This window comes from Miniopterus natalensis, chromosome 21 (assembly GCF_054644295.1).
Source record: "Miniopterus natalensis isolate mMinNat1 chromosome 21, mMinNat1.hap1, whole genome shotgun sequence".
In the NCBI taxonomy this organism is placed as follows: Eukaryota; Metazoa; Chordata; class Mammalia; order Chiroptera; family Miniopteridae; genus Miniopterus; species Miniopterus natalensis.
Genome location: NC_142101.1, coordinates 5,827,355 through 5,852,427, shown reverse-complemented (window position 1 = coordinate 5,852,427; position 25,073 = coordinate 5,827,355). Strand labels below are relative to the sequence as shown.

At 41.3% G+C, this 25,073-nt stretch overlaps 1 protein-coding gene across 3 annotated transcripts in view; it reads right to left on the bottom strand.

Annotated features, from left to right (window-relative positions):
• Positions 1–24,557, bottom strand: part of TARBP1 (tRNA guanosine 2 -O-methyltransferase TARBP1) — a 54,988-nt gene extending 30,431 nt beyond the window's left edge. Inside the window, exons 1-12 of one of the 3 annotated variants that reach the window (XM_087828999.1) lie at positions 23,669–24,557; positions 19,902–19,999; positions 18,446–18,515; positions 16,342–16,490; positions 14,971–15,023; positions 13,244–13,341; positions 10,681–10,816; positions 10,043–10,139; positions 8,875–8,964; positions 4,235–4,376; positions 2,070–2,169; positions 947–1,152 (exon numbers count right to left, since the gene is read on the bottom strand). In XM_087828999.1, coding sequence (XP_087685125.1) covers positions 947–1,152; positions 2,070–2,169; positions 4,235–4,376; positions 8,875–8,964; positions 10,043–10,139; positions 10,681–10,816; positions 13,244–13,341; positions 14,971–15,023; positions 16,342–16,490; positions 18,446–18,515; positions 19,902–19,999; positions 23,669–24,557 — 2,128 coding nt within the window. The remainder of the gene's footprint in view (positions 1–946; positions 1,153–2,069; positions 2,170–4,234; positions 4,377–8,874; positions 8,965–10,042; positions 10,140–10,680; positions 10,817–13,243; positions 13,342–14,970; positions 15,024–16,341; positions 16,491–18,445; positions 18,516–19,901; positions 20,000–23,668) is intronic. The other 2 variants (XM_087828998.1, XM_087828997.1) reach the window with 2 other exon arrangements.
• Between the last annotated feature and the right edge of the window lie 516 nt (positions 24,558–25,073).

The following is a 25,073-nucleotide window of genomic DNA, read 5'->3' as shown; positions in this document are numbered from 1 at the left end:
TATATTTAATAAAAATAAATAATTTTAAAGTTTAAAAAAACCTCACTGGATGGGGTCAATCACAGGAAGGAGATACAAGAAAAAAGACAGTGAACCTGAAAACGGATCAGTAAAACATGCAATCTGAGCAACAGATGAAAGAGATTAAAAATAAACAGCCCAGAGCCCTATGGACAGTAACAAAGGGCTAATCCTCATGTCATAAGAGTCCCAGAGGAGAAAAAACTGGTGCTGAAGAAAACACCAGAACTTGGAAACTAGCTTTACTATTTCACAAGCATAAGTTAAAACTAACCTCATCCTATTAGCCTCAGGTTTAAACGAATACCAATGTTTCTCTAGAATTTTTTAAAATTTTAACCTTCTTTACCTCCAGATGAACTTGGTCGGAAAGGTTTGGGAGTCAAGGTTTACCCACCAGTGAGCTCATCTCTAATGTCCACTGGTTTTCAACTAATTTACACGTATCCTGGTTTTAGGAGGGAAGATAGAGCTCAGCACTTCTACCTACCATCGTGATACTTTCTATAGGAAGGATTTTCTACTTAAAGGTGCTCAGAGATGAATGTACTTAAGAAACAACTATAAAATTGCTGACATTCTCATGTTTTCACTCACTTTCTGCAACGTCTAGCCTAGTGGCAATTAGAGATGGACCTTGCTTAAACATACATGAAACAGGGATCATTTTCAATGGTCTAAAAATAAATGACCAAGCATAAATTTAAAAAAAAAATAAAAGCAAATGAAATCACATACTAAAATCAACAGTAACCAACACATGTGAACACTAGACTGTCAGTGCCACGAGGGCAGAGCATGCTCCTTCCCTGTGTGTCCCCAGCACCAGCAGGAGAGACCCAGTAAATACCTGCTTATGCACGAAGTGGTCTTTTTATTTTGAAAGATTGGGAATATTCTTTCATTCTAAATACCAACAATTTACCAGCAGGACACTCAGGAAACTCCTCACCCTCACCATCCTGGGCGCCGGAGCCTCTCAACACGCAGGTGTGCAGCAGCGTCACCAGCAGCTGGAGGCATCTGTCCGTTTTCGGCAGGGGCATGTAGGCGCTCCTGCCCAGCTTCGCGAGGGCGTCCAGGAGAGGATCTAGGAATATCCGCAGGACATTCTGTGTCCTCTGTCTTTCACTAGACATTGAAAAACGCCCAAACCAAGCAGTTCAGAAGCATAAAGAAACCATTTCCCAACTGTAATTTGTGGAACTGGTTAACTAATAGACTCTATTAGACAGAACAACTCCTGTGGACGATCCTAACACCCAGCACCTCTCAGGGCTGACCTCTCCCCCAACCTATTCGCTGACCTCGGTCTGCGCTTTCCCAGGGAGAACGTGAGTCACCAGAGGGAAAGCACAGGGAAGATCGAACACTCAGCTCTGGGCACAAGAATGAAGGAAATCCTATGTCAATTTTATGTGTCAATTAGAATGCTGAGATCCCATTTCCACAATTCAAAAAAACAAAACAAGTGCAGGTCAAGGAAATGAGACATGTTAACAAAAAATACATATGTAAAATTAAGGACTTATGAAAAACTATTATAACCAACTTCAGTACTAAAACTGTCCAGAAAACAGATTTGATGTTCACAAAATTAACCATATATCATGCAAACACACAACCTAAGGAAGCTGCTTTTTGCAACAATTGTAATCTGAGAGAACTGACCTGTTCCCATTCTCAAAATATGAGTTTTATCTTTACTCCCTTTTTAAAATTATACATTTTACAAATAAATTAAATATAGTCTATCTCTTCACCTAATCTTACGCTAGGATTTTACAACTCATTCTTCTAATATTCTTATATAAAACCAGTGATTACTGCACAGTTTTTCTAACCTTCTTTAACAGTTTAACTTACCAACCTAATAGCTGTTATTACTATTAACTTATTGTTAATTTATAATTAATCTGTTGCCAACGTTCTAGTTCCCTCTTTTAATGCATTGTGATCAATCCCACTCCAATCATGGGAAAATTAAATATCCACCATACACCTGAGGAGCCTTTCTTTGAAGGCTCTGCTGGTTCAGAATCACTTACCTGTATTGAATCTTCATTCCTTCCACATCTACTGCCAGCAAGACCATCAGAGCAACAAGCTTGGCTTCAGCCCAATCGGGCATCCAACAGTTTTCTCCTGCTTAAATAATACAGTCGAAGTTTGAAAGCATTAACAAAACCCTTTGAAGAGATGGCTTCAAAATCAAGGGACTAAACGATTATGTCTTACCAACACTAATTATTACTGAAATGCAGCTGAGATGAAATGGTCACAGTTTTACACACATGGCTAACTCATGGTGAAACATGAGTAACACCCAATCTCTGCATGCCTGGTCACTTCACGGACCAACCCCATGCTGCTGACGTCCCTGTGCTCACAGAACATGCAGAGCAGCAGAGAACAGCGCCCGTCGAAGAGTGTACACGGAAATGTAAAATAACTAGTGAGTGTGTATGTACATGTCTCATATCCATCCTTCTCTTACCATTCCCACCTGGCTCCATGCCATAGACAGACAGACAGAAAGAAGCCTACCTAACTCAGCTCCCTGGATGCACATACATCCAAGCCCTGATGTTTTCCCACTTTTCACAATTTCTATTCACTCATCAGTGTCACCCCACCAGGGGACCCCCCCACTCCTGCAAGCACCTGGTCTGGACAGGTACTGCTCACACAGGTTCCCCACCCCAGCACTTATGTCCTTCAAGGCACTATGCTAGGATTATCTGCTTACTCGTCAACTCCCCTGCTGGGTTCTGGGCTCTCTGAGGACAGGGGATGCATCTTTTATCTCCGTAACTCCCATGCCTGACACACAGAAAACACTTGATATATGTCTGCTGAATAGCTGAATAAATAGTGTGAAATCTACCCAAGCTGAGTATGTCAACACCCAAAGAAAAAGCTACTTCAGATGTATAATCTGTTGAAAATAGTGTTCTGGCTGATGAGTCTTTCTATAAAAACAAATCTGAATATTATCTGTATTTGATGCTCAAAAACTCAAGCTAAACAGTATCTGCTTTGGAGTTTATTAACTTACTCTGAAAAAAAGCCTAGTAATTGATAACTAAACAAAAATTTTATAGAGGCACTTAGCCAGGGCATTAAAAGTAACACTAAATATTAAATGTGTACACACAAGCCTCCTTTGCACTTAAAAATCAGTTTTTAAAACAACTTCAAATAGCATATTACGTTAAACAGTGTATTTTAAGTCCTAGAAATGTTAAGGAAGAAACTCTAAAAATCCTGTTTCATCCAATTTTGAATATTTAATCAGATCTGACTCTGTTATATACTCTGAGTTATAAGACAGGCTCTATTTTAGGGGTTTAATCTTATGTAAGGGTAGTAGGGACTAAAATTCATTTACTTTTATAGGCTAACAAAAGAATCTTCCCAGTAATAGCACAGAAAATTTACTAAACAATAGAGAGACTAAAACAGGCAAAAGAGAAATGTTTGAGGACAACAGATACTCTCAAGTATTTGGGGAGGGTAATTATCTGACCACTTAGAAGCTAGTCCATGATGAGATTAGAGAAGTCAGTAAATGAAAATGACTTGGTCTGAAACAAACCTACGAAACTTAAGACATGTTAAATTCAAAGATGCAATTCACTCAAATGACCACGGATGTCATTGGTGAAGAGGAAGCATTAGAAATGCAAAAAGAACCCTAATTATTAGATCTGCAACTAGTTCCTCCCTCGAGCAGTCTTACCGGGATCTTTGCTAAGTATCTGGCAAAAAGGAAAACTAACAAATCGCTTTCAAACAACTTTCCTCTAAAATTACTTTTCATAATCAGATCACACTAAATGTTAACACTCTGAAAACAAAAGATGAACTCATTTATCTACAAATATTTCTACTTTAGAGGCCCTGAAATCACACCTGCCATCTCTAACCCACAATAAATTTCCTAATTGTAGAATAAACTATTACATTTATTTGTGTCTAATTTCTATTCTGCCCACTTATTAGTTTAGAATCTCAAATCCTAGAACAGATAAAGTACAAGTTAGGGAGCAATATTTTTACATTCATTTATCTGCAGTATTTGGCTGAAAAACACGTCTGATGTAGACTGACGTGCATGTGGTAAAGTCCATTATCTTGATCTGAAAACTAGTTAAAAGTTCTTTGAAAACACTTTGTTTACACTAATCCAGAAAAATGATTTCAGACTTACTTTCCCAAGCAGGTGACTTAATGAACTCTTGAACTAGGTTCTTGACATAAGCATTTAAAGAGCACGTCTCTTGAAGTCCAGTGGAGCTACAAGTTGAGGATCCTCCAAAGCAGCTTTCGTTAGCACGCAGCCAATCACAGAGCTGGAGGAGACAGCAGGTATTACTTTATTTTTAAAAACTAACCGAACAAAGGATCTCTAATTTCCCAAAGTCAATTTTTTTCTTCCAAAATAAAATGAATTTAAATGACTGAACACAACAAAGTAATAAAAGATTTACTGTCGTCACTGAGTGGCACAGATAGTGTTGGCAGAAAATAATGTGTGTGTGTGTTTTCTAATCTCCATCCGAGATTTTATAAACTTCATTTACAGGCAGGAACTTTAAAGTACCTAATATAAAATGCACATTGTGATAAGCTATGCTAAAGAACATCTCTGTGAAAAATAAAACATTATGTAAATAAATTACCACCTTAAATTAAAATTCATTCTAGCTTGATGTTTACTCTTGAATGGAGAATCTGAAATATAAGTTATAATTACAGTTGCTACCTCCTCACAAGCTTATTTTGGATCATATGTGCATTTTAAAATATATTTAACAGAATCTGTCCTAGTTCTCCATCACACCTCTCAAAAGACTTGCAAAACTAGGTCACAGAACTACACAGATTAATCTTTGATCACACGTAATTGTGAATTTTGTTTTGAAATCTATGTTCTCAACTTCCTTTTTACAATATATCTTAATGTGCATATCGATATATGAATTTAAATAAGTAAATAATTATGTCTTTCTAAAAGGTAAGAATTTTTTTTAAAATATTTTTTGCATCCATTAAGGTAACCCAAAATTACATGTAAGGAGACAAGATGATAGTGAACAAGGCAAAACTCATGAATTCCTCAGAGACGACTGAAACCCACGCCCCGAGGAACCAATGGCTGAGCCGCCCAGCAACACCGCAGGAGGCCGTTCTGTGTCGGTCTTTATCAAGCAGATGATCTTAAAATAGAACCTAACAGTGAGGTCAGCTATATTTATTTTTCCACAGTATATACTTTTTCTTTATATTCCTCTCAAACTGGCCAGACTGTTTCTTAATCACTACTATAAAACATGTGGTTTTCCAAATCTATTTCCACAAGCACAATTCTATTATAACAAATTTACTGAAGTAACTCAAATTCATATTTGATTCTTGCCCTATATCAGATCTGTCACAAAATTCAGACTATTTCCCTGCAAGAAGTTTTCATGTCAGACTTATGATCTAAACGGCATCTGACTACCAGTCCCTGGTACACAGCTTCCCCTGATGTCCCATTAAAATACACGTCTCAAAGTCTATTCAGACACTGTCAAGAGGATAAGACGATAAGCCAAAGGCCAAGAGAAAATATCTGCAAAAGACACATCTGGCAAAGGACTGGTATCCAACATGTACTCTTAAAATTCAATAAAACAATCCAATTTAAAAATGGGCAAAAGATCTGAACAAACACTTCACCAAAGAACTTAGAGATACAGATGGCAAGCAGCATGGGAAAAGGTGCCCAATGCCATATGTCGTTACATAATTGCTAATTAAAAGAACAATGAGCTACCACTACACACCTAGTAGAATGGCCAAAATCCCAAACCCTGACAACACCAAATGCCGGCGAGGTCGTGGAGCAGCAGGAACTCACATTCACTGCTGGTGGGAATGCAGAATAGCGCAGCCACTTTCAAAGGCAGTTTGGCAGTTTCTTACAAAACTAAACGTACTCTTACCATACAATCCAGCAACTGTGCTCCTTGGTATTTACTCAAATGGGTTGAAAAGTTATGTCCACACAGACACCTTCACCTTCACGTTTATGGCAGCTTCATTCATAACTGCCAAAACTGAGAGGCAACCAAGATGTCCTTCAGCAGGTGAACGGGTAAATAAACTGTGGTACGTCAGACAACTGAATATTACTCAGTGATCGAAAGGCATGCAGAGACATGGAAGATCCTTAAGGTGTGTTACTTAGAGAAAGAAGCCAGTCTGAAAAGCTTCTTAATGTATGATTCCACCTATATGACAGTCTGAAAAAGGCAAAACTATGGAGGCAGTGAAATATCGATGGTTGTGGGGGGTTGGGAGGCCTGAGGGAAGAGAGGGATGAACAAGTGGAACACGGGGGATTTTCAGGGCAGTGGAACTATTCTGTATGGTACTGTAATGGTGGATACATGTTGTTATACATTTGTCAGAGCCCCCAGAGCGAACCCTAGTGTAAACTGTGGACATTAGTTAAAATTAACAATTCTATTGTAACAAATGTACTTGGCTAATGCAAGATGTGAACAACAGGGGCAACTGTGGGGGTGAGAGGACTGGTGAGGGGTTATGAGAAGTCTCTGGACTTTCTGCTCAACTTTTCTGTAAACCTAAAACTGCACCAAAAAACAAAGTATATTAATTTTTAAAAATTACTTAGGTGGAGCTATATGAAATTGCTACTTCTGTAAGTTAAAAATGACTAAATATCTATGGTTCAACATAATACAACAGGTTTATACTATATAGCAAAAGTTACAGAATATAGTCAAATCTACTCTCAGATATATACATATATATGTGTTTTTATTACTAAACAAACAAAATTAAAATTGAGGTTCAAGTATAAACCACAGTGGCCACATTTATTTGCTAACCACTGTATTCCCAAAGCAGCACAGGGCCTGGGGTTTTCAGTAAATAAATTCAACACATTGAGAGATAAGTAAAACATACTAAAAGAAAATAAAAATTAAAAAAAATGAAGACAGATATTAATGAATTAGACAACTGAAAAATTAAGTGGAACAAATAAAGCCATCTAAGGCTTCTTAACACAACAATTACAGGTCTAGCTCATCAATCAAGGGGAACAGACAGTAGTGGTTGCAGGTGTTTACACTGATGGGCTGAGCACCATCTGAAACACTTTACATTCATTTTATCATTTAAACCTGACAGCTCATACCACACACCAAATAAACTCCAGAGGGAACCACCACAGCTTAAAAACTACACATATCAATACAATGAACAGACCCTATTTGGATACTTAAAGTTGAATATCTAAACAAACAAAATGCAAGAAACAAACAGAAAAACACATTTATTGGATATCTGGAAAAGTGTAAACAATGGATATTTGAAATTAAAAAATTGTTAACATTTTTAGGTGTGAAAAGGACCTATTTGGGGTCCTTTTAAAGTCCTTATTTTTTAGCAGTGCATACTGAAATATTTATAGATGAAATGATAGGTTTTGAAATAAAAGTTCAACAAAAGGAAGTGATTAAATCAACTCTAAAACATTTCATCAACTGAACTTTTAAATATCACATATGGGAAAATTAGCAACATGTTAAAATGCTCAAATATATGTAAAGATGAAAAACAAAATTTAGAATAGTAACTTTAATTTTGTTTAGAAATATCATATATACTAATAGGTCATTTTAAATATACACATATAGTGAGAAAGCAAGAGTGAGAAAATATATATATATATATATTCAAAAAATTAAGAATTAAACCAAAAATATGTGGGCATTACAGGTGATTATTATTTTCTTTAATGGTTCTGTATTTTTCAGATTCCACATGACTATATGCTTTATGATCCAGAATATAAGATAAAATTCTAATTTTTAAAGGCCTCAATTTTCCTCTCTTCATTCCCTCTGCCATTACCCTAGTCTAGGCTCTCCTCATTTTACGCCTGACTTATTTTAATACAGTCCAAGCTGATTTCTTTCCCTTCTCTCGCATAGATCCAGAATTACCTTCTAAAAGAAGTGGTCACATCCCTAGCCTGATCTCTTAAGCACTGGAGAAATACAAAATAAAAAAAATTTTGAAAGGCTCCTGTACTCACAAAAACATATAACCTACAGAGAACACAGACCACAATTCGACCACGTATATAACCGATAAGAGCTAACGTCAGCAGTATGAACCGAGTCCCACAGTTTAACACAAAACAAAGAGGCGGAGGCAGGGAGGCGCCCACGAGCAGAACCACCAGACCGTGACCGGCTGTAAGGCCCAGACACATGGGGTGAGGGAGCCACAGGTCAGACAGTGGACAAGAAAGGCAGCATCATGGTGGGAATGACACGGGGGGAGGTGCCCACTAGAGCAGTGGCTGCAGAGAGGAAAGACACTTAGGCTCTCATGATGAATTAGATGCATAAAGTCAGAAGAATTAGCATTACCGAACGCCAGGCCTGGGCAACTGGGCAGATGAAAGTGCCAGTAACTGACAGAAAAAAGAGAAAGAGGAGGTTGTGTTACTCACTGTTTCTGCGTCTAACATCATCACTATTCATTCCTAATACATCTGAGCCAGGATCGGGATCTGCCCTTAGCACTAGCTCCCCTCCTAATCAGGTCTGTCTCCTGCCGGCCTGCCCGCCTCCCATCTCTCCATGAGATCCCAGCAGCATTATCAGTTAGTTCCGCTCAAAGCACATGTACAATTTTTAAAATCTCTGTTGACAGGTAACAAAGCAATTATATTTTGCATAAACAGCTAGTGATGAATTCAATTAGAAAACAATTTTTATAAAGATTTCAAATACCTTATCATCAAATTATTTTCAATCTCACCTCTGTCCACAGTGAGGTTCCTCGTCCTAAGGACTCCTCTTGTCTCAGTGACATGAGAAAAGTCGAGATGTCGGAAAGTGACACTTTCTCCTAGGGCAGAATTATTCATTTTAAAAATTTTAATTGAATAAAATAAAATCATTGTAATAGCAATCTAGTATACTATTTAAAGTATAATATTAGTGAAATATAAAAAAAGCTATTTGTAAAGAGAAAATATTGAACTTTTAAAATGAAGATGTTGATTACAACCAACACATTATGTAAAATAAAGGATTATTTTATAAATCTATTTTCCTTAAAATTAAGGTTACTACTGTAGAGACAAGATGGTCACAATCCAAAAGCAAAAACAAAAACATTCTATAAGAAATTACTAATTACTTAAATCAAAAGTGTTTCTGACTTTTCAAAGCTACAAAAATGACCCCCTGCCTTAAGAAAGCCACCTGGTCTTTTATCCCCTCACGGTTTTAAGTGTTGAATTAAGAGACCCTGCTCTAGGCCCAGGGTCAGCAAAACCACTCACAGTCTGTTTTGTAAGTAAAGTTTTATTGGGACACAGCCATGTTCATTTATTTATCAACCGTCTATGGCTGCTTTTGAGTGGTTGTGACAGGGACCATATGACTTGCAAAGCCTTAGATATATACTAGTCCACCCTTCACAGCCACAGCATTATGGGGGCTCTGTAAAAACAGAGAATAAAGACAGTATATGTTCCCTGAATGCCGATTCACTAGAAGAAGAGTGGAAAAAGCAGAGAGGAAACCAGGCGAAAGCTTCTCCTAATGGAATCGCCAGGATGTGCTCAGTTCCCAGCAACATGTAAAACTTCTCCCAGGGAGGCTCCTTAGACTCAGGGTTGTTGCTGGGAGTTGGAGACATAGGGACCCCTGCATAGCAACTTCCTGACTCCCAGAGGAAGCGGTTCAGTTTAAGCCCCATGGTTCGTATGAAGACTGCAGGCACAGGGAACCACTCTCATTAATCAGAGAGTAGGAGCCTCTCAAAACACGCTCCCGGATGCCAGCCGCGGGCCAACCTTATAACAAATAGGGCTTCCACAGACAGCATCAGGGGCCTGCTAGGTTCACTTTTTTTGCATACCTGCTCACTCAGAAAGGTGTGTAAATGGAAGTATCATGAGTAAAGAAGATGCTCTTACCACGTCAACCAGGTTCATAGCTGTGTGGAGAAGGTAGCACTGGGCGGCCCCCCGCAGCAGGATCTGGTGTGTGACCATGGTGCACTGGAGAACATCCCTGACACCAGACAACAAGTTCATTCCCACCGACAATCAGCAGTTACTAATAGGCTGATGTGATACCTACGACTACTAATGCAGAAGGCCACTGCCCGGAGAATTTCAAAGCTTTAATTTTCCACTAAGGTCTCTAAAGGAGCTCAATTTCAATATGAAACAATCCTTTTTAAAAATAATGAGACTATACATAAAGAAACTTTAAAATAAGAATTTTACAGTTTTAAAAATACTTTGTAATCAATATTATGGTTCGATAGTTTATCTCTAGTTTCCTATCAATGTAATAAAAAGAACTTACTGGCCTTATTTTAAAGTGGTTAAAGTCGATAGCATGTACTATGGCATATGCATAAATTAGTAATTCTTACTACATGAATAGATTTTTAATTTACTTTTTTCTTATAAAATTAAGAGCTCAAAAATCACAATGCCAATATTAACTAAAACCATTTGCTATATTAAATCAGAGGGGAAAACAAAATGGACTGATGGAAAGTTATGTCAAAAATCCCTATGTGAACATAAACAGACCAAATTACCTGAGGGCCAGGAGCCCTTCCAGACCCAGGGCTTTGCATCTCGGGACACCGGCCAAGGCCTTAGAGAGAAACAAAATGGGAACAGCACACCAATGTCTACTTGTCATCTTCTGAATAAATTTTAACAAAAAACTACCTGAAAGAAAAAGTTTTAAAATATCATTGTTGCCAACAGCAGGGCCACGTGCTCAGAATCATTAGATGTTAGGTAGGGAATGCAAATCAAAACCCCAATGAGATAAACCTCACACCCACTTGGACCTATCCTCAAAAGGATGGAGAACAGCAAGCATTGACCAGGAGGTGGAAAAACTGGCAGCCTCACACCCCGCAGCTGGGAACGCAGCATGGTGCAGCCAGTGTACAAAACAGTCTGGGAACTCCTCTAAAAGTTAAGCATATAGGGTGTCCCAAAAACTGTATACACACTTTGAATAATTAATTCCAATGGGTTAACTCTGAAAAGAAAGAAACATGAACTGAGCTATCATCTGTTAAAGTATGCATATTTTTTTGGGACACTCTGTAGTTACCATGTGACTCACAATTCCACCCCTACATATGTACTCAAGAAAATCAAAAACACATGTTCATATAAAAACAGGTATGCAAATATCTATAGAAGCATTATTCATCACAGTTAAAATAAACAATCCAAATGTCCACCAACCGATGAATAAATGAGAAATATCCAGTGAAATACTGTTTAGCCACAAAAAGGAATGAAATACTGATACATGCTATAACATAGATGAATCTTAAAAAACATTAAGCTAAGTGAAAGATGCCAGACATTAAAGAAAAGGCCACATGTTATATGATTCCATTTATATAAAATGTTTAGGCAAATCTATAGAGAAAGTACATCAGCGTCTGACAGGAGCTAGGGGAGGAGAATGAGTAGTGATTGCTAGTGAGTGCGGAGTTTCTTTGGGTGGTGAAAATATTCTGGAATTAGGGGTGATGGTTGTACAACTTTGTGACTATACTAAAAACCAATAAACACTTTAAAAGGGTGAATTTTATGGTATGTGAATTATATCTGAATAAAGCTACTGAAAAAAACAATGTTATTTCAATTCTATTCCTTTTTAGTAAGATAAGTATGTATTCTATTCTATTGTAGAGATTCTGATAACCACACAACTATATTTTTAAAAAGGTAAAAGACAGCCCATCCAGTGTGGCTCAGTGGTTGAGCGTCAACCCATGAACCAGGAGGTCAGGGTTCGATTCCAGGGCAGGGCACATGCCCAGGTTGTGGGCTCGATCCACAGTAGGGGGCGTGCAGGAGGCAGCCGATCAATGACGACTCTCTCATCATTGATGTTTCTCTCTCTCTCCCTCTCCCTTCCTCTCTCTGAAATCAATAAAAACATTTTAAAAATAAATAAAATGCTTAAAATAAATAAATAAAAAAGGTAAACAACAAATTCTTCACTGTTAGAAGCCATTCCTCTGTTGGAGATGATTAAGAAATACTGAAGGTAATGGGCCTCTGGTGTCTGCAGATCACATCAGAGCTTCCTCGCAGGTGATTCCTCACCTGCCCTGGATCAAACCACTGTAATTTGCTTTTCTATTTTGAATACAAAGGGGCTCACTCTGCTTCTCTGTTGATGTGTGATTTTTCAGGACCCTCAAGTCATGCAGTCAGTGAAACATCTGTTTCCTCAGATTGTCACTGTGAAATGACGGTTGAGAAATCTTTGGAAGCCCCTAAAAGGCATCACATATATTTTATATCTTCCAAAGTATCTAGCATAAAACCAGATACATTTAAGATACTCGCTGGAAATTGTTGACTGAAAAACTACTAAGTTTTTAGTCCACTTGCCCTCTCTTCTGTTGGGCTAATTAAGTTCCCATTTTTTGCCAAACACCTCTCATGACACAGGAAGATGGCAATAGACAGGCTTCCAGTTCAAATTCATTCAGCACGTTTGCAAATGCCCACCACATGCCTGGCACCAGCCACAGACACCAGGCATGCGCTCTCTAGGGGGCACTAGCCACCACCATCTCAGTCACATGGTAGACACTGGGGCTGTGACCACGTTGAACTATTATGAATAACACTGCTAAGAATTGTCACATACCTATTTTTGTATGAACAATGCTTTTAGTTCTCAAGTGTGTACCTGGACACGAGGTCTTACAAAAAACAAGTATATTTTCCTATCTTCCTAAGTTAACATCTATAAAGGAATAACCTCACCACAACAGATATTGTTTACAACTTTTTCCTATACCCAGGTTCTTCCTTCCAGCTATTTTACTGATTTTTGAAATTCAGTAGAACAACTAGAAAAGATGGCAGACTGCAGCACATCTTCTAAAGTCACTCCCATGGACTCACGCCGGCACTGGTAATAAGTCACGTAGGAACGTGAGCTCCGTTACAGTGGGCCCTGCATAAGTCTGACAATTTGCATCTCCTGGAAAAAGGAAACTACTTTGATAATACTGAGCATAACAGTCATGGGATGGTGCTTATAATCAATATACTAAAATAAACAATTTTAAAGCTAATAAATTTTTAAAAACTGTTTACTGCACATACTCTTTAGTTCTTCTGGAAGAAGAGATGTATAAGTGACTAAAAACCTCTGTAATTTAAAGCCCAGTGGAGACCCACTTCCTATCAGCTGGCCCGGGGACCTGGAGATAAAGAGGAAAAAGACAAATATTTAAAATCTATTTACAAATAAGCATATTGAAACTAAATGGACTATGGCCCAAAATTCTTTTAACAATAAAACTATAAGACCATCTTCTATTTCTCAACCTACTTTTTATTTTTCAGTAAAATACTGAGGATCCTCCTGATTACAAACACACCAGGACCTTCTAGGAAAACGGACGCGAGTTAGTAACGCGCTACACAGAGTAGGCATGGACTTCCTGTTATGACCCTTTCCCTGAATCCTGCTAAGGAGTATCATTAAAATGTCTAAAAGTGATCATTTAAAATTACATTTTATGTTTTCCAATATATAATCCAATGCTTTTAAATCTTTAGGTATCAAAGAAATAACATTCATAGAAAGACATATTAGTAATAAGTTGCTTTTGCAAGAGCATTTAATTGTTGACATCTACTAAAGTCAGTTTTTCCTGCTCTACAGTTCTTCCAGAAACATCATCTGTTAACTGAACACAGAGAGCTAGAAAGCAAGAGGCATCTCATAGCTGATGCTTCAGCTCTTGCAGAAAGGCTGGTTTTACTGTTCTGCAGCTGTCTAATCGCTTTAGAAAACCAGTCATTAGTAATGAGTTATTTGAAAACTAAAAATAACTGGCGAGTCAAGCATTGCTCAGTCCTTCCAATATTTATCAAATGGGACCAAATACTAATATAACTTAGCACTGACTAATTCAAACTCTTTAAAGAAACTGACAGCGGGAGGTTTATTCCCTCTTTGGAGGTATAACCGAACAGAAGACTTAGTCAAAATTAGAAAGACAACATAATTTCAAAAGCAAGGGGAATTTTTGAAGATATAATTCAACAGTATAGCTAATGCTCAAGAAATGAGGGTAAGGCACAATACTGCCAGACTCTTCACACCGTCGACCCTTTCAAAGGATAAAGGTGGCAAACGCGTACTGTGTCCCAGGCAGGGGCTGTGCTGTCAGACGGGGAAGGGGAAGCTGGAACGAAGCCTGCGGAACTGGACTGGAATTAGATGTACTGGTGAGAACTCCTGGTTTTTAATACTGGTGGATGGACAGACGGACAGACACTGAAACAGACCCAGATGAGCAAGTCGGCTCTACAGACAGAGCTAAGAGACAGGTGTACACATGGGGAGAGACGATGACGGGCAACGTGGTGAAGCACTGATGTCCGGGCAACGCGGGTGAAAGGCAGATGGGAATTCTTGTATTATTCTCACAGCTTTCGTGTAAGTCACACAAAAACGTTAAAAGAAAAAGGAAAAATGAGTTTAACGTGTTGGTTAGCCAAAGTCACTACAGTTTCCAAGAGGGCAGAGAGGAGGAGAGAGAGGAAGCTGTGTAAGGCGTCCACTCCAAAGCCAAAGCGCCCAAGGGTGCAGGCAGGGAAGGAAACAAGAGGTGAAAGAAGGAGCACCTGATACAGAAGAAAACACGCAAGAAGAGTAACAAACACAGCAGAGGCGACATGACAGTAAAAAGCTGAATATCTATTAGGCAACATATATTACGTACCAAATGCGTTCAACAATATGGCCATTTTCATAAACATGTTAAACTTATATAATACACATTACTGCATTGCTGCCAAATAACATCCCATTTGTTTACCTGCTATATAGAGAGCTCTCTGAAAGTGCGTCCATTAATGGTCCAATAATAAACTAAAAAAGAAAGTATCTGATGTTAAGTGGCAATTGTAATTTGGAAGTCAGCTTGCCTTAACACACATTGGCCCAGGGCTGCAGGAGAACTGTTATGAGCACAGCTGACCTCCTACGCTGTGGTGAGTTTATGACAGATGGTCTCAGAGGGTCTCTTAATTCCACCAGAATGACAAAATAAGTTCAGAATTTTCTCACCTGATGAAAACCCAACTCTCTATCAAATAGAGAGTTCACGTTGGGTCAAGAAGAAAGGAACCCAAAACAGAAACACGTGGAAATACAGGTAGTAACGAAGGAAAAACAAAAAGATGCCTGAGAAAAAATTTAAGCTCCCAAGCCTAGAAGATAGACAGAAGGGGGAATTATATCTTCAAAAATATTCCTAGACTAGACCATAGTGTGGTGAAGGCCAAGGGAGGGAGAGGAAAGGAGGGTAGAGGTGGGCAAAAGGGGGGAAAATGGGGGACATCTGCAACAGTGTCAACATTCAAAATTTTAATAAAATCAAAATATATTACTAGACATTGGTCAAAAAAGCCAGCTTTCAGGAAGTGCAGAGAGGCTCGGGGAATAGGGAAATATGCACGTAAACACTAGAGCACGTGTGAGAGAACTGGGAAGGGAAGGGGAAATAACGCTGTCTCCAACAAACTGAGAGGGTTACCAGAGAGGGTTAAAGATTTTAAAATCAGCTATAGTGAACAATAAATTGTTTTCTTATATAAAAAACCACTATAGCACGTTGCCAGGCAATTGGGAACGTTTCCTTAGGTTACCTCTAAACAACAGGTAAATTACTGAAGTGATCTTGTGCCTCACAGGGCACAGAATATAAAACTTAAAACCACAGCTGTAATTCTCAGTCTCTCCTATGTGTGACTTCTGAAAAATGGAAGTATGGATGCTAATAAAATATATAATATTATTTTACATATATAATAAAAATAGCTCAAAAGATAATCTCTGCTTCATATGGTAGATAATGTTAATTCACTGACCAAAACTGGGGACACAGATCACTAGCCAGCTTCTGTGCCAGATGCATCCCCTCGACTAACAGTGTTTATAATTCTGATACCAAGGAACCACTTTGAGAGTGGAAATGATGCAGGCAGCTTGTGGAAAACTACATTACAGTGAGCCTTTTCCAAAATGACAGCTAAGCTTGGAGAACTAGGACTGGTGTACGCAAATCTCTAGGATGTCCCTTGCCATTCCAGAGGCCTGGAGTATTTTCTGAAGATCACATAAATACAAATGTCTTCACCCCTCACCTTTGGACAAAGGGAACAAAGGAAGGGAAGTCTGTCATTACCTCAGAAAATTCTGGTGAAAACGGAAGCACCTTCGTTTCATACAGCTCCAAAAAGTGGATAACACCTTCTTTGGTCAGGATTTTGTTTTCACTTTCAAACATTCTTTTGTAAATACACAGGTGCCAGGAGGGGTGAAAGAGCCACTGTCCTACAGGAAAAGCTTCAGGTTGACATTGGACCCACATGTTGTTGCTTCGCGTAAAGTATATATTCGTAAGCCAACATCCTCGCAGCAGTTACCTTCATCATAACCACAACAGTCTGTGTTTAATCTCATCCGAGAGTGTTTAATAACTCGGTAGCCAAGATGTCATGTTCAGTATTCCATATCCAGACAGTTTCATTTAGAAAGACGCAAGCAAACATCATAGCTGCTACAGCGTGCAAACATTAAATCCCACCCTTGCATGCAGGTCACAACTTCAGACCTGGGGTGACACCAACCAATTCTCCTCTCACACCGCCGAATTCACCCATTTTCATTCATAAATCTGACTGTCACTCCGGTTTAATCCTTGATGGCTTCTCATACTCTTAGAATAAAACCTTAACAGGACGAGCTGAGCCTGACAACTACTCTAACCTCACTCCACCCTCCCACGCCCACCACACCTGTTTGCTGCCTGCACAGAACTTATAATCAACATTATTTTTTCATGGAAAACAGACAAAAATCAAGTGAAAAACAGTACATCTGACTCACTACTTTATCCCAGTGCTTAGCATAAATTGGACACTATCTATTAAGTAAACATCTGAGTGAGGGCTAGAAGGATAAATATGTATCTTAGAGATATTTTTAATTCTTGACATATCCTCTAATTCTATCAGAGAAAAATTCAGCTTTTTTAACTCACAGCATTCTATAAGTAAGTTGATCCATTTTCAGTAATTTGCACCAAGATACTAGTTCAAAGCTTTGACAACAGTAATTTTTCAAAACCTGTCACTGCTATTGGATTTGGTTTGCCAAGAGCTATGGGCAAAATGTAGTAATAAGAGAATCATCTTAATAGTAAATGCCAAGGTGAAGTCACAACAGGATTCAATTAAATGCTAGCGCCAAGCAGGACAACGGATTCTCGTGGTCTGTGAAAAATCCCAGTGTCGCAGAAAACAAATACAGCACCCAGGTGAATAAAGCTCAATTCCTACAGGGTCCAACTAATAGAGTTGTAATTTCCTAGAGTAGCACTAAAACCCTTCACATAGACTAATTCTCACGAGTGAGCATGATAATGTAGGATTTTATCATTCATACAATATAAAACACTGTTGGCTGGCATTCGGCTGTCTCACTGATCTAAATATAATTCATAAAATAATTTTAGGAGCTCTAGCTTCATCTTATTTCTCCTAGAAAGCTCTCATAATACAATACTGATTAAGGGCTTAAAAAGGGTATTTAAAATTATATCTTGGAATTTTCTCTTCCTAAGAAGTCCAAGATACAAAACTGAAACCCCAAAAAGGTAACTCTAACAAACAATGAAACAGATATATTTAGAGAATGAGAATGGAATGCAGTTAAAATATATAATACCAAAGAGCTCCTATTCAAAATGTAGAATATACCATAGTGAAAACATCACCAGAATCCTCATCTTTTAAGGACATCTGCGGGAAACAACAGCAGAGTAAAGGGTGTGCTGTCTGGGGAGGTGCCTGCAGGTGTGGTGGGAGGAGCTGCACTGAGAAAAGACACAGGCTGGCCACACGCTGAGCACTGTAGAAACTGGGTGATGGGTTCATCACGCAAACTATTTTTCCTCTACAAACATTTGACATTTTTCATAATCGAAAGTTTAGAATACTGCTCATATCTCTAAATTATAGAAAACTCTGCAGCCCTTTAAAACTATTTTCTTAAAGACTAGTGAAGGAGATATGTAAATGTATTCGGATATACTGCTAAGTGAGAAAAAAGTTACAAATAATCAGTGCAGAAGATATGTATCTGGAATGTTAATAGCAGATTCTTATTTTCTTCTTTACACTTTTACAGCTTTTCCCAATTCTCTATGATGAGAAAGAGTTAGTTATAAAATCAAAGGGAAAAAACTACAAATGTTATTAAAAAATCAAACTGAAAGTAACTATTACCATGCTCCTCTGACACTGCATATTCAAAGAGACTGTGCAGCTTTGGCAAAACTGGCTTTATAACATGTATCTGAAAACAAAGCAAAATGACACATGAAATAAAAAATTCACCTTTAAAAACTTAAGAGAATTTTCATCTATCTACATAACCCCACTGCCATGTAAAAAATAAGCAGAAGGTACCTGATTCTTCCCGTTTTTTAAGTAAGATAAATTCAAGTATGTAAGAGTGAAAGTGACAAAGTTAATGATTATAACCTAGAATACAGTGACAGTAATGTTACATTTATACCATGAATATCAAACATTATGTCATGAAATCCTCAACTGTCCTGGGACACAAGGCTGATAATACTCATATATTACAAAGAGGAAAAAACATTGAAATATATTCTCCAGTCACTCAAGTTGCTCAAGGCCACACATTCAGAAGTTCAGCTCAATGTTCCTCATACTTAGATTATGTCGCAGGTACCAGTCTAATTGATATGTCCTTCCAAATACAGGTAAATCAGAATTTCTAAATAAACAGTGGGAGTCTTGTGGATCTGCTGACTATGGAAAACCAAAAAAATTTATTTGAATTTAGAAATGCTTTTAATATTTATATATACAAATAAATATATATATTTAACACTCATGAGTAACTGTTTATTTCAATCCACAGACAATGCTTGCTCCGCACTTGGACTGACACCTCAGTGCCTCCACAGCTGGCTGCCCCCTAGTGGTCTGCAGCTTACAGACTGGGAAGCCCTACACCAGGTTCTCAAGCATGGTCCCCCGAGCAGCAGCAGCACAGGTGTCTCCTGGGAACATATAAAATACTCAAATTCTTGGGGCCACATCAGATCTACCGAATCAGAAACTCTAGGAAGTGGACTCAGCAATTTATACCTTAACAAGCCACCTGGGGATTGGAATGAACACTAAAGTTTGAGAACCATGGCACTAGGTTAGGTTATCTTAGGAGACTCCTCTCAACTTAAAAATTCTATGACTCCACAAAAACTGATTCAAAGTCAACTGGTAATTACTTTTCAAGTTTCCACCCTTAGGACCAGGTAACAACTTAAAAAGAAAGAAAACATACAAAATTAAAGGGCAATTATTTACTTAGTAACAATTTGCTCAGAATCACTTTAAGTACAGTTTTCCAAAGTGTGTATTTTTGGGAGGTTATTCACACCATTGAGGAACTAACACATCAAAAAGTAAACGCCAAGGGAAGATCAAATAAGATTAAGTTCTCTGAATGATCACTTAAGTTGACTGAAAGTACTCTTTAATTTCCGGGGTTTACATTCCATTTTAAAGTGCATTTATGCCAGAAAACAAGGTACACTGTGCTCTTTCATGCCATATCCAGGTTGGACTTTTTGCACTGCTTTTACAGGATGCTTCAAAAATAAGAACTGGATCCACGTGGGATTTGTTAAAATATGAAAACTCTTACCTGATTTCCTTCCAGAGTTTCCATAATTAAAATATAGTTTTCCCAAAACTTTAGAAGCTCGTCTTTTTTCTTCTCAGACCACCAAAACAGACTTGGGCCTGTTATAATTTTAAAAAGAAAATTAGTTGGCAAACCTCGTAAGTTTCTTAACAATAGTAGGTCTTAAAGTTATGCCACTATTACCAAACTCTGTCTTCTCTAAGCAAGAGAGGCCCAGGATCAAAGCCTAGACAGGAGGCCTGGGCAAGAGCAAGAACCTCAAAAGAAGATTTTTTTAAAATTAAGATTACCGTTTGGAGTTCTGGGTAAGAATGACAGATTTAAACACACAGCTCTACTTTCTCTCACTAAGAACTTCACTGCATCTGTAAAGAATTTTTCAAAGTCAAAAACCCAGTAAAATGGAAAAACAGGAGCAGACAACAGCAATGAAAACCAAGCAGACTCAAGAAAAGTGAGCATTCAGTTGGCACAAGGAATGCCAAGAAAATCACCCAAACCTAAGGAATTGACAAAAAAGTTACTTCTGTAAATGGAGTTGGAAGTGAAGCTTAAGTAATAAGGATCTGTCCAGGGTGTGTAAGCAGCAGTCAGATCCCAGGTCCGGTCCCTGTGCTTTTTCCAGAACAGGAAAGACTGGAACCTATTCTCTGAAAGTAAAATAGTGGCCTCTGACTTGAGAGGCACGCAGCTGAGGTCAGGGTGAGTGCCATATAAAAATGGGGTCAGGTGAACAGGTATGCACCCTGGGTGCTGAGACTCCTTCCACCTGTCCCATCACCATCACAGCCCCTCAGGTCCCAGCTGCTGACCAGGCCTGCGCTGTCCAGCAGAGGACTGGAAGGTATCTATGGAATCAGCCAGCCCAAGAGGGAAGAAACCTGAAAATACATTGGAGATGGCCAGGGAAATGGCCTGGCCAGATCACCTTACAGAGACCCTCACAGTCAACAAGCACCGTACCACTCATGAGCTTCAAGCTTTACACCAGATTTTTGGTTCCTGATTGTTAAACATAAACAGGCATCTAAATATCACCAGACATCTGGGGAAACCTCGACGTTCAAGATCAAGACCAAAACAAATGAAACGAAATGAAAGGAAATTTGGAGGAAACAAAACTATGCATGAAGAAGAAAACCTGAACAAACAAAAAACTTTCACTAACATCTTAAAAGGAGATAAGAGAGGATAGTGCAGTGATGTTATAAGAACAGGACACTATTAAAAAGGACACTCTGAGAACAAAAAAGATCTCATGACAATAAAACTTTGAAAGCAAAAACAAGGAACTCAGAGAAAGAACTGGAGATGAAGCTGAGGAAATTACCCAGAAAGTAGAGCAAAAGGACAAAACCAAAGAAAATAGGAGAGAAAAGCTGCTCTGACAAGCAGTCCAGCAGGTTCAATATCCTAACAGCACAGAAAGCAACAGGGTAATTCAAGAAAAGTTCCCAAAGGCAAAGAACATAATTCCCAATAGAATAGCCCAGCAGGCACCCAGCACAGGGATGAAAACAGACCTGTGACTGAACACTGGAGACACAGCCCCTGCTGGCTGCCGTGGAGAAGAAACAGGTCACACACAAACTAACACGGTTCAGAATGGTTTCAGGCTTCTCAACAGCAGCAATGGAAGCTCTAGCTTCTAAGACAACAGATCAATGCCTTTAACATTTTGGATGGAAACGTTTTCCAAACTAGAATTCTACTGCCAATCAAACCAGCAATAAAACGTGAAGTCAAAACAGAGGCATCTAGACCTGCTTGGTCTCCGCTTCCACTAAGGATGCAGAAAGCCCAAGAGAAACTTACTGCCATACTAACAAAGAGAAAAAGCTGGGGAATCTATAAAATCCCAACTTTTGAACGCTCTAGTCACAATGCAATCCCGAAGGGCAGAAACCTCTCCAAGAAACACAGGACACACAAACTGTCCCACCTCTAAGCACAAGAGGAAGGCATGGCCACCAAAGCAGCATTTAAAAAAAGGGAAGGAGGGAGGGAAGAGAAAGGGGGAGGGGGGGGAGAGAGAGAGAGAGAGAGAGAGAAACAAACAAACAAACAAAATTTGATGAGTTTTTAAAGGCCAGGTGTGGGCTAGCTTGACAGAAACCTGGGAACCCCCAGGGGAGTCGACACTACTTGCCAGCTCCTCTCCTGGGGCCTCCCCAGGTGCTCCAGGGAAAGACTGTGCGCAGGATGCCTTGGGGGTGCAGGCAGGTGCAGGCATGCAAGGAAAATGCACCGCACTGCAAGTAAGCAAACCAAAACGAGGAAGCTAGAACTCCAGGAAATGGGTGCAGCACAGGACACAGGTGAAGAGAATAAGCCCCAGGATGATGGTGAAGGCAGACCTAAGGAAGTCCGCTGGGCACCAGGCTGAGCTTGTAAGAGGACTCTAGGAGTTTTCAGGAAATTTTATCATATTCCTGATGATCTGACTTTGTACAGGAAAGACTGAGCCAACCAGCAAAGAATCTGGGGCTCAATTAGAGGTAAGAGATAAGGTGAGAACAATTTTAAAATGACATAATTCTAGGATAAACTTGCAGGCAGGAAAACATACAGTGTACTGTATAGATCAATCACCTGAAAGCAGTATTTTCATAATCACAATTTTGTAAATGCTGACCTCCTGTTTAATGAAAAGTATTAACGATGGCCATGGGTTTTATGATATAACTAGATTATTTCAAGACATAGGAACAGATACCAAAAGTAGCAGCTGAAGAGGGGAAGGAGGTTGTGCTCTAAAGTGGGGGGCAGGCTCGGAAAGACTACTGCTTATCTCTAAAACTGCAGGTGACTGGCTCGTTCAAATAAACAAAAGTTTAACTTTGGTGACTTTAAAATGCTTTCCAGTGAAAACTCTCATGGGATGATCACCAATCTGTGGGCTGTTAAAGTATTTACTATGTACTGTTTTAAACTTATAGGAAACTAATCTGTTCACAACATCAGCCAGACAAAAATCCTTTACCAGTAACAAATGAACAGGTAGCTACAGTTGAAAAAGGAGACAGTTTCTGAGACAAATTTTGAATCAATCTATTTTGGACTTTGATAGCTCAAAAATGGATTTAAGAGAACAGAAGTATATTTTCACACATTTCAGTGAACACACGGAATGGAAGGGAGGCCTTGCTAGCTCATCTACTCTTGTTCTGTGACAAAGTAGCAGGAAGCACAGCTCAAAATGTAAAAAAAATATTTAAAATCTGACTCATTCTATTGAATCAATGGCAAAAATACCCTCAACAGGTTGACTTAGGAACCAAAAATTTAACAAGTATCATTAGCAAATCCTGCTCCTAAGTTATCAAGGGAATATTTTTAAAAAGTGATGGTTTCTATGACAGAATTCTAACTCAAGACTCAGTTCATCTGGTCAGTACGAGTAAATAATTTCCTTTCAACGTGATGGCAGCTGACCCCTCTTTTCTATCAGAGCGCACCTACCACGATAGGGTGCACATGTGGCCTGTGAGATCCTGCGTGGGCCGTTCCTAATTACCCCAGGGCGCAGGTTCCACCCTGCTCTGGGTCGGGAAGGCTGGGCAAGGCACGGTCTCGGTGCAGTGACCTGTCACTTCCGAGACCGCCCTCTAGACGCGGGTCCCCAGGTTTCCGGGCGCTATGGGGACGAGGGGGGGTAACCAAATTCCGCCTGGACGGAAGAGACGATCTCGAGGGGCTGGTTTTCGACCCAGGCGGCCTCCCTCCCCGAAAACCGCGCAGGCTGGGCGGGGGCAGGAGGCAGGTACCGTTTTCCGCCCGGGAGCCGCAGGCGCAGTCGGCGCCCGGTCCCGCCGACACCTCCACCGCCCGCTGCAGCAGGTAGCGCGCGCGCTTGCGCGTCAGCGCGTCCTCGGCGCGCGCCAGCCCCGCCTGCACCAGCCGCCAGAACCGCGCGCAGCGCCGCGCGTCCGGGCCCGCCTCGCGCGCGCCGCGCTCGGGCAGCAGCCGCTCGGCCAGGGCGCTCAGCACCTGCAGCCGCGGGCCCACGCGGCCCGGCTCCGGGGGCGCCACCAGCCCGGCCCACACGGCCCGCAGCGCCGCCCCGCCGCTCTGGCCCAGAGCCGGCAGCAGCCGCCCGGCCGCCAGCGCCGCCGCCTCCCCGTCCCCGGCCAGCGCCAGGGCGAGCGCGGCCTCCGCCACGCGCTCCAGCAGCGGCCCGTCCTCCAGGGGCCGCAGGCAGGGCCCCACGGCCGCCAGCAGCTCCACGGCGGCCTCGGCGCCCCCCTCGAGGCCGGGCGCGGGCCCCGCGGCCGCCAGGTCGCGCAGCGCCTCCTCGGCCAGCGCGGTCGCCAGCGGCGGGCCCCCCGCGAGGCGCGCGCACGAGCGCAGGGCCGCGGCCGCCGCCCTCAGCAAGCGCCGGCGGGGCGGGCCCGGCGGGTCGGAGTGCGGGGCTCCCGCGGGGCGCGCGCGCAGGCCGCGCAGCAGCGGCACCAGGTACCCGGCGGCGACCTCGCGCGCCGCCTCAGGGAGCGCGTCCCCGCCGCCGCCGCGCGCCGCCGCGTCCTCGAGCCGCTGCAGGAGAAAGCGCAGCGTCTCCACGCGCTCCGCGGACGCCTCCCCGCGGCACACCGCCCGGAGCAGGCCCCGGGGGTCCCGGCTCTGCGCCAGCCACGCTTCCGCGAGCACCCACTCCATTTGCCGCGCGCTCCGCCGACACCGGCGCCCAAAGGAGGCGTGCGCGTGCGCGGCGGGCCCGACGAGGGAGTGCGCGTGCGCGGCGGGCCCGGGGGCGCGCGGGCAGGGGGCTGCGGCCCCGCCCCTCCCCTCCTGGCCCCGCCCAGTCCCTCCTGGCCCCGCCCAGTCCGGCCCCACGGCGTGGACGGGGCTCCGCGCCGCCTGGGTCCTAGGCCCGCCGGTACCGTAGGACCAGTTTTTAACAAAACGTCAGTGTAGCACCTACACCAGCTCCTTGGAGTCCTAGTTGGAGATGGGCCTGGCCGAGCGCCCAGGTCTCAGGGTGCCTTTGAGGCGCAGGCACCCCCAGAGCAGTTGTCCATCAGTCGCCTGGAAGTTTATCTTCCAAAAGGCGCGGGCTGTCCCCGCCCACGAAGAAGCTGACCCAGGGAGGTCTGAAACGGGTTGCTGACATCCGCATAAAAATAAATAGCAAACACTATAGCTGTGCGCCAGGGTTAGGGCTGAAACTACCCA